The sequence below is a fragment of the Staurois parvus genome, unplaced genomic scaffold (assembly GCF_062004578.1).
Source record: "Staurois parvus isolate SC_StPar_1 unplaced genomic scaffold, SC_StPar_1.0 ptg001032l, whole genome shotgun sequence".
NCBI classification, from domain to species: Eukaryota; Metazoa; Chordata; class Amphibia; order Anura; family Ranidae; genus Staurois; species Staurois parvus.
Window position 1 is genome coordinate 1629955 of NW_028318828.1, and position 13605 is coordinate 1643559.

The 13605-nt window shown below is 43.4% G+C and overlaps 1 protein-coding gene across 6 annotated transcripts in view; it reads right to left on the reverse strand.

Annotated features, from left to right (window-relative positions):
- PACS2 (phosphofurin acidic cluster sorting protein 2) overlaps positions 1-13605 on the reverse strand; it is a 1098307-nt gene that overhangs the window by 728661 nt on the left and 356041 nt on the right. For all 6 annotated transcript variants that reach the window (XM_089657830.1, XM_089657827.1, XM_089657828.1 and 3 more), the window contains exon 9: positions 9292-9449. In XM_089657830.1, the coding sequence (XP_089513956.1) occupies positions 9292-9449 (158 nt within the window). The remainder of the gene's footprint in view (positions 1-9291; positions 9450-13605) is intronic.

Sequence of the window (13605 nt, forward strand, 5' to 3'; positions counted from 1 at the left end):
ATGGGGAGATTTCACCACTGTGTTGGAGGGGTTGTGGGGAGATAGGCACGGTGTATCATATATGGTGGGAGTGCTTAAAAATACAAACATTTTGGAAGAAAATAGTTCACTTAGTAGGAAGGATTACCAAAATCAATATTAGGTTAGACCCAGAGGTTTGTCTTTTCCAAGATACAGAGTTGTCAGTAAAATTATATAAGGAATCGGGTGTATGGTATTTTTTGAGTGCAGCGAAGAGTTGGATACCCAGGTTCTGGTGAAAAAAGGAAGTGCCAACGGAAGAGGATTGGGTAGTAGAGTAAATCAGATTTGTGAGATGGAGAAACTTTATTATATGCACGTAGACAAGATAGGGACATTTTATGCAAAATGGCAAAAATGGGAAGATCATAAAGGGAGGTGAAATATATGAAGATGTAATATCCTATTAAACATACTTTGATTGCTCTCCACAGTGAGGAGGTTGGAAAACGCAGAGTGGTCGGGAGAGGGAGGGGGGGGCAGGAGGGTGGGAGATGAATGTGGATGGTAAGGGGGGGGGGAATAAAGATATTTTAGGGGGATAATCATTGTAGTAGAATATTGTTTTGTTTCCTTTTTTTTTTAATTGGAGAAAATGATGGTAAAATGTATTTTGTATAAAATCAATAAATATTTATAAGAAAAAATAAATAAATAAACCTGAAAGTGACAAAATGTCCACTTCCAGGTTCAGATGTCTGAATGCTCCCCAGATTCCTCACACTCTCTATCATGAATGTATTTACTGTGGTCTCAGACTCCCCAGAGGGAGTCCTGAAACCATGGGTCACCAAAACAAGGATCACTTTTACTGAAAAGCTAGTAGCTGGCTAAAAAGTAAAAAAAAAAAAAAGTTCATGCCAAGCTTAGACAGGGCTGGAGCGTAAAGCTGTGTCCAAAGGAGGATCAGGCCCCCTTCCATTGACATCGGCAAGCACCTTGGTGTAAATTCCAGGGATGTGGACAGGCCAATAGAAAAGGACTACAAACTGGTGACGTTGACCACCCACAGTAAAATAGAGAAATGCAAAAGACGAATAGGAATGTAAAAGTAAGAAACCTGAATAGCTATTGAAGGCAGAAAATCCCCCAAAAGAAGGGAGGTAGTACTGATCTGGAATTTTCCTTGAGGAACCTTTGAACACACAGAAACAAGCTAAGAGTCTTCAGATCCAGAAAAGGCTGGACTCCTCCACTCAGCTTTGGAACCAGGAAAAGGTTTGAGTAGAATTTTTTTTTTTAATGTTCTTCTGTAGGTATGGGGGTAATGTGACTGCTTCAGACAACAGCAGCAGAAAATCAGCAAGCAGTTCCATTCACTGTATTGAGAAAGGGAACAGGTGTGAAAAAAGTCTAATATAGCAAGTCCACTTCTACCGTTAACCCTGTGCTTAAAGTGGAACTAGTGCATTTGAACACTACAAACCAAAAAATGCTATTTAATTAATTTTTTATATTTTAAGCAAACTCACCTATCCATCCATGTTCTCCATGCTTTATTCAAAAATTGCCTTGAAAAACACCTCCTAGCATTTCTGACCATGGACATCTTGAGTAAGGACAGATGAATCATGTAGCATTTACTTTGTGGAATCAACCTGCCCTTTATTTAGGCATGAACGCAGGAGAGTATGCTTAGTTGGGAAAACCCCTCCTACCCTCCTGAAGGCTGTATGTATTTACTAATGCTAGCAGCATAAGGATTAAAAATAGTCAATGTTAATCCCTCGTAAATGAGGCGGTCTAGGCAGTGACTTCCCCAGGCTGCATAGGCACAGATGTATACCGATTGCACACACACTATGCACCACTTGGGGAATGTGCAGAGGTGCAAAGGCACTTCACACAAACGCCACACAAAGAGAAATTGTGACATATCCTCTGGTAAAACTGGTCTCTGTTAGTAGTACTGGAAAACAGATCAATGTCTCTGCTGCATTCCCAAAATTGCGTTTTAGGAAAAGGGCACCCTTGGTTGAGAATGTTTAAATAATGTCTGCCTGTCACGATATAAGGTCAGGTTCAGAGACCAGTTGCTATAGCAGTAAAAGGCTTACCTGAAACCAGCAGTAAAGGTACACCAGCAGATCCCCCTGGGAATGACGCAGGCTCACCTGAGGTGCGGGGTCTAAGTATTAACCAGTATTCACCAGAGCTCCTAATGGTGGAGATGGATTGGGCTACGTGTTAATACCAGGTCGCAGATCTCAGGATCACCCCACCAGGGAATGAGCAGACTGGGAACCAATAGCGGATCAACAAGTTAGGGATCAGACGAAAGCAGAGTCAGTCACAAGCCAAGGGTCGGTCACAAATGGTAGTAGATCAATCGTAGTACGTTAGGATGAGACGAAATCATGGTCAGGAACAAGCCAAAGGTCAGTAGCGGAGGTGTAGACAGCAGCAGGAACAGTAGCGGGATATTGGCTGGAAAGGCACAATAATCTGGCAAGGAGGAAGTGCATGGACATGGCTTTTATAAGGAAGTTCATGGGAGGAGCAAGGAGTTCAAGGTTCAAGAGTAATCAAGGCATAAGGCAGGATTATCCAAGAATTGTGAAGGGAGCTGTCCAGCATTCCATATAGCTCAGTGAGAAGAGACATTGCCTCTCACTGCAGAAGGACCAGGTTCGATCCCAGGCTCTGACACTGCCTTTACTCACTACATCTATTTTGCAGAGTTAAACCCTTCCTGGCTGCACAGTTTGTCACAGGCATACCCCCATAGTCTTCAGAGAAAAGGCTCTGCACCAGGCAGACCACAGCCTTGGACCTGTAAAACACCCTGCGGCTAACTCTACGCATTACACTGTGTGTCAAGGTAAGGGACCACAGCAGAATCTGATTTATGGCATCAACATTACAGGCTGATCTAGCATCTGCCATCAAGGCTCTACTGAAGAGTTAAGTGATTTGAAAGCTGCATAAAGCAGCTAAATGATAGAAGTATTTTGGAAAAGACCATCCAGAGAGAGAGTATCACCAAATAAGCAAGAAGATCTCTCAGTAGAAAGAAGAGGTCCACCACAACACACTAACAAAAAAACTGAGGCTAGCTGAGAGAGGAAGGAGTTCTATACTGTAGGTCATGTCCCAACAACGTTTTACATCATCAGTCATCGTCCAATCACCTGAAAGTAGTAATAACTAGAGAAAGCTTTTCCTTTATTGTACGATCAGGAAATTTGTGTATTTTTTGGCATTGTAAGGAAAATGCCAGTTTATTCTTCGCTGTCTATGTACCATTGTGGGCATTTCTTCCTCTGCCACAGGCACAACAGGAAGTTAGAATAAATCTCTCAAAGTGAAGAGAATTCCTCTCTTAGCTACTTCCATAACAGGTGTCCTTACTGGAAGATTGCCCTTTACCTCTCGTTTTGGGGACAACGCTAGAATTTTTCATTTCCACTCTTTCTAGGTAAAAATAGTCACCTGTACAAATAGAGGGATGCATCTTCGCAATGGAGACACAGCAGAGGGTCTTAAACTTTCTCTACTCTATCCGAAATAGAAACACACACATTAGGTAGTTTGTCCCTGACAGCGAAGCAAGAAGCAACATTTAAAAAGTTTTAATTCAACACTGAATAACTGTAAATCTTTTTGTCCACTGACCCAGAGAATTTTATAGTATAGCACGGAATTGTATGATTAAAGCAATGGAGCATTTGATATTGAAAAGTCCACTTTGAATACAGCTCTTTACTATACAACCACAGCTCAGGTAAGGGAGAACTGCTTTTTCTCTGAACCATTCCATATAATAAACAGTACCAGACAAGCCTGCTCCTTGTCTGGTACTTTTTATTCCTTAGAACCCCTTTTTCACGTATGTTAGTAAACGGTTATATTTACAACATCCCTCACAAAGAATACAAAGTGGCTGTTTTTGCTACTGACATGTTATATTTTCTCACACAATCTACATATTCCTAAGCAGTAGTAAAGTAAATCCATACTTACAAAATTTACCTCTCGTTCTTCATAGAGCCATTGAAATTTAAGAGCTGACACACATATGTGGTGCGGATTGAAGCACAGGTTTCACAGCTGACACAGTAGTTGTTCAGCAGTTCATATTAGGTTTACCTCAGGTTCAGGACAGGATTTTATCCTAACTGATGACATGTGCAGTTTAGAAACAATTCCCATACAATTTAATAGCCTGTAATCAGCAGCTGAACCAGATCACACTGCTCAGAAAATGGACAAGACTCCTTTCTAATCCGCATGGCCAGAGCACCAGACATATGAGAACAAGCACCACATGAAGCAATATTATTTCACATCTCATGCGGATTGGATTCAGTTCAAACTGCATTCAATCCGCATATATGTAAACTGGCACTAAGGGTTGGTTCACACCAGGAAAGGCATGTTCTTGTGTACATGGTTAGCACTGCAGTCAAAACACACTGCGATCTACTGCAGGTGTCACTATATTCCTAACAACACTCTGATCGCAAATGCATATTATTTGGTGTGGTGTATTTTTGAAAATTAGTGCATACACTACTTTGTTGTGTAATCCAATGTCATTTAAGCTCATTCAAATGAATGGGTTGAAAAATCACACTTCACTAATTACACAGGAAAGTGGTTTGGAAAGTGTAAATCGGCCCTAGAGTCAGAACATTTCTGTTTTGGAAAGAGTGGTAAAGGGATTAAAAAGTGCACACACTATCCCTATGATCATTAGATAGCAGAGATCATAGGCTAAAGGCAATAATCAGAGTGTCTCTGTTTCTTCTGATTGCTGTGAAAACCAAATCACTGGAATCACAAAATACAGAGACAATACTGTTTACATTGGAGGGTACTCCCCTTTCTAACATAACAGAGGAAGGAGGATTGACGCAGTGGATAAACAGAGGAATTGAAAGAGGCTGCAGTGTAGGAAGGCTTCATTCAAGTTTTTTTTAAGTGACACTGACCACCCATTGTTGTGGGATTGTATTGAGCGATCGCAGTGGAAGTGGGAGCGGGTAACTGTTAAATTCAGGTACCCACTCGCCAAATATCTGGTGCACTAAGAAGAAAAAAATCAGAAGTATACTGTGATGGCTGGTATATTAACCACACAAGTAAAGACCTAAAGTCACACTAAAATCATCACTTATAGTCAAGCCTAAAGTTTCCTATAGACAGGCCCATAATAATAATAAAAGTAAAATAGCCCCAAGCAAGGTCAAAGTTATTCAGGCTAAGACAGGTCCTTCTCTAACCTTCTCTATCATCAAAGGCATGCATCAGTGCCGTAAACCCAGGTGTCGCACATGCAAGCATGTCCAACATGGACAGAGAGACTTCACCATGAAGGGTAAAACTAACCCCATCCCCGAGTTTCACACCTGTTCAACTGAGTATATAGTCTACTGTCTCTCTTGTCCATGAGGCTTGCTGTACATGGGACCTACTACCTGGACCCTCAGGAAAAGGTTTGGAGAACACAGTAATTTTGTCAAGGATGGCATCGACAAACACAGTGTCCCCAGGCACTTCCTGGAACTTCACCAAAAAGCCTCTCAGGGTCTGATGGTCTGTGTCTTTGAAGCCATATCCCATGACCTGCCAACAGCAAAACGTTTTAAATATCTCTGGGAAAGAGAGACATTTTGTATCTATACCTTGGACACTTTGGTCCCTGGCAGACTGAATGAGGAACTTGAAGGCAGAACAGTGCTCTAAATATTTTATGGATGTGTCTCCTTGGCATTGCCTCCACTGTTCTCCCCTTTTTTGGGAGGAAAGCTGACAGTCTTTTAGTGGTGGAGTTGTATGGGGGTTCCACTGCCCCTCCCATCTGTCTCTCAGCTCTATAATAATCCTATTGTACAGCGCTGAGCAAACCCTTTGGCGCTATATAAACTCGATGTAATAATAATAATAATCTCCTAGATTGTAAGCTCCAAGGAGCAGGGCCCTCCTTTCCCTCTTGTATTGAACTGTATTCTCTCCCCTTATATTGTAAAGCGCTGAGCAAACTGTTGGCGCTATATAAATCCTGTATAATATAATAATAGTTTCACATGTTACATGTTTCTTTGTACACCATATGCTTTGTTTGTGCCGGCTAGTGATTATCATATACTCTACAATTACACCTACTCACTTAATACCTCTTGTGCTTCACCTTATACATGGTTACATCCATTTCCTAATATTTCCGGTAGCTGGCCATCTTTCCTAGATTTAATTCCTTTTGCTTTACATTATTTTCATTTTTCCAGATGGCATAGGTAGCATTATCATCATCTAGAATTTTTGTATACACATTTTCAATAATATGGAATTACCTGTTTATGTACAAACATTTCTACTTTTACATATCTATTTATCCATACATGACCCTTATGGTCTCTATGTTATAGTGCTTAGAAAGATACATTCCTAATTTGCATAATTTTCCCTTAATATCCTCCTTATATGTTTATTGTATTTTATTTATTGTCTTTTAATTTAAGAGTGCTTAGTCTAATTAGTTTAACAGCGGGAGGCTTGATATGTTTTTTTGTACTTACCTATGATGACATTTGGGTCTCTCTATGAGTTGGCTTGGCCCTATAGTCCGCCACTATCATTTGCCAATATATGCTCCTTCTATGGCCTGATGAAGGAGCATGCATGTTCCAAACGTGTGCCACGCCTACTGCTGCTGTACCTGGAGCTGACATCACTCCCCCCTGCCCTGAGGATCCACACTGACCAGGAAGTACTGGGAACCACAAACACAGCCAAGGATAGTGCTTTGGAGACTTACCTGCAGTGGGCCCAGCTAGGACCAGTTGCATAGTGGTTGGCGCCATTTTGACAAGCGCTCATTTGACTACTACTATTGTGAATTGCCAATTTTATGTAATAAATTATTTTCTTATATTGCTGCACGTAGATGGCGCTGCTTCTCTCTCTTTTCTAGCTTGGGCCTTTAAGTGTTTTGGGTTCATCCATGGAAGACAGCCATCGCACACAATAAGATTTCACTGCAACGTAACTTCATCTTCTAGGGAGTTTTCTTACACTGACAGCAGGATATTTAGACTTGGCTTCAGTGGGCAACTTTTAACAGCTAATTGCACCTTAACCACCTCAATACCAGTATGCTTCTTTCCAAAGTTTTGTGCCAAAAAAGTATTACCTTGGGGTGTCCACTTTCCACAGAGGGGTCATTTTGGGGTGTTTGTAATGTCCTAATGCTTTTATTTCCATATGTTTCTAACAGAAGGGGAGGGAAACTTATTTTTAAATATTTGATCTTTTTTTTTCTTTGCATATTAAAAATGCAAAAAAAACTTATCAAATACTGCCACAAAAGCTATGTAGGGGGTGGTAAAACCCTGCAGCTGAGTCACTGTTTTACCACCCCCAATCCCTACCCCCTTTAGCTGCTGAGGCAGCAGCCAAAGGTGTACACATGCTGCAGCAGAAATTAAACCCCCTGTTGCCTTTGGTGGGTGCTACCGCCAGCTAACTGTGACCCTTTCAAGTAAATGAGGCCCTGCAACTGCATGCTTCTGGAAGGTCCAATGGGTTAAAACAGGTGGTGAGAAAGAAACACAAAACTGCCTGCTTTAACTACTTGTATGCTGTACTGCACAAGATTGCAGGGCACTTGAAGAGCAGCCTCATTCACTTGAAAGGGTCATGCTTGGTACGCGTTTCACCCACCAACCATGACAGGGCATATAACTTAGGGCAGATAAAGGGGGTGCCGTTGGGGGGAGGGGTGTTAATACATGTCTTAACTATGGGGTTTTACCACCCCCCAAACCGAAAGCAGTTTTAATACTCTTTCATAAAGTGCATCACACCTGCCAAATATAATAAAAGTCTTGAATGCAGGAGTCTTGCTGCGCTTTCAGAAAGTGCACCAAACCCATTTCCCTGAAAATAAGACCTACTCCAAAAATAAGATCTAGTACTATTTTGGGAATTGCTAAAAGTATAAGCCCCGAAAATATGACTTAGTTGTGATCGAGGCATTTTTTCAGGTGGACTGTGGCAAACCAATATCTAGTGTCTCTTCCAAACACAAAAGATCGGCTTTTGTGTTTGCAAGTGACAGTACCAACCGCTCCCGCAGAACCATCCTACCTCTGTACTCACTGTGGGGCAGGGAAGGAACAGATATCTGTGGGCGCAGTGTGTTTAGGGGCGGGGCATCTCATCCTGCAGCCTAATGCATGGAAGCTGATGCCCCAGGGGTGACCGTCAGCCAGTGGGGAAGAGGCGGAGCGGTGAGTGAGTGCGCTTGCTGCACTGTGTGGGAAGATAGGACCCAAAACGGGAGTTACTACAGAGAGGGGCCGGCTGCTGACAGCTGTGTTTTGCAAAGCTAGCTAACCATATGAGGACAGTGGAGGGGAGGGATGTGCAAAGGTGAGCTGCAGTCAGGTGTTGCAAAGGTAAATTGACAAGTGAGTAGAAGACAGGGTGCATAGGTGAGCTGTGGCTGGGGAGGTGCAGAGGTGACCTGAGTAGCAACCCACCTCTGCAGCCCCAAGCCACAGCTCATCTCTGCATCCCCTGTCCACAACTCACTCCTGCACCCTGTCTGTGGCTCATCTCTGCACCCTGTCTGAAACTCACCTGTCAATTCACCTCTACAACACCTGACTGCAGCTCACAACTGTCATCAGCTGGCCCTCTCTATAGTAACCCTCATCCACAACTGCCTGCAGCTCACCTCTGCACCCCCTGTCCACACCTGTACATTAAAAAAATAAGACCTACCCCCAAAAATAAGACCTAGTGTGTTTTTTTGAGCCTAGACAGTCTATTTTCTATGGCTGAGTGCAGCAAACCTGCAGGAAAGCTGCAGATACACTGCACTACACCCTCGGTGTGAAAGCAGCCTTAATATTATTATTCCCAGTGTATTACTTCACAGTGACCTGATCTTTCCTGCTGCTGGCACCACTCTGGAGACCGCTAGCTGGGATAAGAGGTGGACTGCAATTGGTATCACTCCACATAGGTCGGAAGCCAGAACTACAGAGGTGGCATAAGCTTATGCAGCTCTTGCTCCCTACTACAGCTCCAACTTTACAAGTAGTCCCTCAGCATTGCACTCTGTTTGATGCTTTGGGATGGCAGGTCTGCAAGCCCAGACCTCGATCTACCAGTCACCTGGTCGATCTACGGGTTGCTAACCCCTGCCCAAAAGCATATAAAAAATACTATTTTTGTTCTGCTGCACAATATCAAAACTGAAAGGAAGCTTCAGAAAATTTGGTTCAAATGTGAACAATGAAGAATGACTATGCCGCTCACTTTAACTTTGGCTTTGGTGTGCTGAGTACACTATCGTCGTCTTCCATTTCTGGGCCACTATCACTTGGATTGTCAATATCGAGTGTGTCATACAACAAGTCCATATCTTCTTCAACTTCTGGTACATGTTCCCCTGGGTCCTGCTCAGAGTCGAGTACCTAGAGACAGAAAATGATCTGCTTCAGTTTATTTTAGCTGTTTTTTTTTTTTTTCTCCACACACATACACATTCTATATATATCATGCAGCTAGGGGATGAAACAAATGTTACGGATTTAGCTTTGAATATTTGCTGAAATTCAAATTATTATTACACATAGAGATATATAGGATATGATAGAAAGTCAGTACCTTTGTAACAACAGGTTTTAGAATACACTAAACTCAGCCCCAACAAGATACTGTACCTAATAAAAAATGGAGAATGCCAAAATAGTATAATTAACCCCTTTACGCGGGCCGCACACAAACGTGCGACCTCCCAGCGTCTGGGCATAGATGCCGAGCGGCCGCACATTTGCGTTCAGGTAAGAAAAAAAAAAATGTGCTGAGAGCACGCGCCCTGCGCGCTCCCAGCACAAGTGTCCGGTACTTACAGAAAGGTCCCAGTCTGCTCTTTCCATTGGGACCTTTCCCGCTCATGTGACTGCCGCGACGACGCGTCACGGCGGTCACATGATCCCTAAACCACGCCGCACCCGCCCCGCCTCCCGGCGTCTGAAACTCTTAAAGGGCCGGGAGGCGCCGGCGGGAAGGGGTTAAGATAAAAAAAATAATCAGTGTAAAACCTTTTTCTCCCATGTTTATTGAATGACACACTTATTTAAAATTCATATGCATGCCAGTATATTTCTACCTATAAAAGGACTGAATACCAACTGAAAGTGCAAAAGGAGTCAGCTTCCTCTACTGTGCACATAACGTGCAGTGCTATTAATTAATGCGATACAATGTGTGTAAACAAATGTGTAAACAGTGTTGTGTGTTACGCACAACCGCTTACATCAATAATAAATATGCATGAAATCATACCATGTGATGAAAATACAGACTATAGAAGTGAATCACGTGCATAAAAAACATAAATGTATCAAAGATGAAAGATTTCATATAATACACAAGTGATGTAAAAGTATTAATTATTCCACAATTATTAAACAATAAAGTGAAAACAAAATACAAATAATATCGGACACTGTGTACACAATTATTAGGCAACTTTGTATTTTGATCAAATCATCAATTTATGCCCATTTTCCAATGCTAAGCTGTATAAACTTGAATGCTTATTGAATATAAGCATATCAGGTGATGTGTATTTGTGTAATGAGGGGGTGTGTGGCCTAAGGAGATCAACACCCTATATCAAGGTGTGCATAATTATTAGGCAGCTTCTTTTCCTCAAGTAAAATGGATTAAAAAAGAGATTTAACTGACTCTCAAACATTGTAAAAAGTATTTCAGAGGGATGCAGCACTCTTGACATTTCTAAGATATTGGGGCGTATTCACAAAGCCAAACATTTTGTTGCAAATAGTCAACAGGGTCGCAAGAAACATGCTGAAAAAAGACGCAAATTAACTGCCAAAGATTTCAGAAGAATCAAAAGGTGAAGCTACCAGGAACCAGTTATCTTCCAGTGCTGTCAAATTCCAGAACTGCAACCTACCTGGAGTGGCCAGAAGTACAAGGTGTTCAGTGCTCAGAGACATGACCAAGGTAAGGAGGTACCCCGGAAAATGGGGTTCCCCTTAATCTTTATTGATTGGTTAAAGGTTCTCTACAGAGGTTCAATGGCCTCCATTAGACTGGGAGGTGGACTATCTGCTTCCCTTGACCTTGCATAAAAAAGGTACCCTACAGGGTTGCCCTCTCTCACTGGCCCTTTTTGCTATAACTATTGAACCAGTAGCTGAGGTGCAGTGATGAAACTACCAGGGTCGCAGAAGACTCACTTGCGACTGGGCCCTGGGAGTTCCGCCAATGTAACGGGGCCCGAGCAGTGTTGCAAACAGCCCATTACTTTAAGGACAAAAAAAAAACAGCCTGATTTCTCCTATCCGTAAGACAAGAAAATGAGCCAGTAAATGTAGGTACTGATGGCAGCAGCTGAGCCAAGTGTCAGTGACAAATCTCCCAGCCCAGCGAGCACATTCCTACCTCCCCTCACAGACAGGAGAGAGGAATACAGCTGCTCCTCCTGCCCCTGTTCCTCCTCTGTCTGCCCACCCACTCTCCTATCCCGACGTGCAGCTGTGCCTTAGAGAGAATGGATGTGTGGGCGGGAAATATGAAAGCCAGCAGCTACAGATTCCTGGCTGTATGACTGATGCAGCTGCCTGAGCCACCAGATCAGTCTCAGCTTGGGTGAGTGAGCACTTTCTGCAGCACACTGATCTCTGAACTGTCCCCTTCTCCCTCTCCCTTCTCTCCCCCATCAGTCTCCCCCTTCTCTGTTCTTCCAAGAGATTCACCAACTTACTCAGTTCCACTTTGCACTTTTCTGGTTCAACCATCTACACATTCCAAGTGGATGGGGGAACCTCACACTGAGGAAGTGGCAGAACTACCAGGGCCATACTTGTGACCGGGTCCTAGCGTTCCACCACTGTGGGGGTTCCCAGCCTCCTTATGCTGCCCTGCCCCTGCTATTGACAGTGCTGGTCTGGCATCTCCATGGCAGCACATTAGTACACAGTGCTGGTTCTATTTTGGGCCTGATGGACACGTTTGGGAGGGCCAACACTATTGGTTGTAGATAGCTGAGCCCCCCAGCAGCAGTGACACATTCTGTTGACATGCTGATTGTGATGCCATCTAGGCGATGCTCTCAGTCAAATCCAATAATAAATTGGAGTGGTTTTATTGATCAAAGCCCCCAACTTACTGGCAAGGAGCCCACACAGCTTCTGAACTTATGATTGATATTCATATGTGATTGTACTCTTGATTCTAATAAATACTGTGTTTATTTGATTAGGAGTATCGCCTGGATCGCATCTAGATTGGCATATCAACAGAGAAGGTTATGCAGCATTACGGCTGGTAGATGGCTGGTGGTGGGCTCAGCTGTCTACAACCAATAGTGCTAGCTCTCCCGTGCATGCACCTATCAGCCCCATAATGTAACCAGCAAACACAAATGCTTCTGAGCTTAGGGATGGTCTCGATGCAGGCTACAACCACATTAAGAATGTCCTGGAACATGCACACCTTGCTGCCCTCAAATGGACAGGGGGAGTCCAAATATACTGAATGAGGAAAGAACAAAGTGAGGGCGCACAGGCCTAGTGCATTACCATAAAACATGTTTAATAAGAAATAAAATAGGTGTTGTACTCACAAACGAGAATAATGTGGCTCTGAGGAAGAGGCAAGTCGTCGAAACGCGTCAGCCTATTGGATGTCTACACTCCCCATTGCGGACTGTTACTCAGCGCGGTGTTGATCCAGCTGTTCTTTTATGATGTGCCTTGACTTTATGCTCGTTTGTGAGTACAACACCTAATTTATTTCTTATTAAACATGTTTTATGGTAATGCACTAGGCCTGTGCGCCCTCTCTTTGTTTTTTCCATAATGTAACCAGCCCTGGGTCCTAATACACTGCTGCAGCTGCCATGCAGACAAAATGCTGGACCAGCACTGTCAACAGCAGGGGCAGGACAGCAAGAGAAGGCTGGAAACCCCCATGGGGGCAGAATGCCAGGGCCTGGTCGCAAGTGCGGCCTTTATGATCCTGTGTTGGACCCTTATATGGAATTCCCCGGTGTGCTGGTTACACATCTTTCTGTCTGCCACTGTGGAGGGAGGCCCACTGCAGAACATGAAAGGGTCCCGCTGTGGGAATGTAATAAAGGGCCCCGTGACAGGATAAAAGGGCCCCAGGACCAGAGGTAAGGGCCCTGGGACTGATCGGAGGGGGATCCTTGAGGGTTTCTTGCACCGAGGCCCTGAAGGTTCTAGTTACGCCTCTGCTGAGGCGCTTTGTACTTCTATAAAGGGCTTGAGATTGGCTGGCTGGATGAACGGGTAGCCCTGCATGACGATAATCTCTTGCGGTTTCTTAATGATTCAGGTCCCTGTTTACGAAGGGCACTCCAGGTATTGAACTCCTACTCCGTGGTCATGCGGCTCAAGGTAAACTGGACAAAATCTCTGTTATTCCCAATAGGCCCATATGCACAGCATACAGCCCCACCTGATATACCTTTACAGTGGATAGGAGTTTAAAGTGGAACTTCACTCTCTCAATCAACATTGACTATTTTTAATACTTACTTACTGTATGCTGCTAGCATTCGTAAATAGTAAA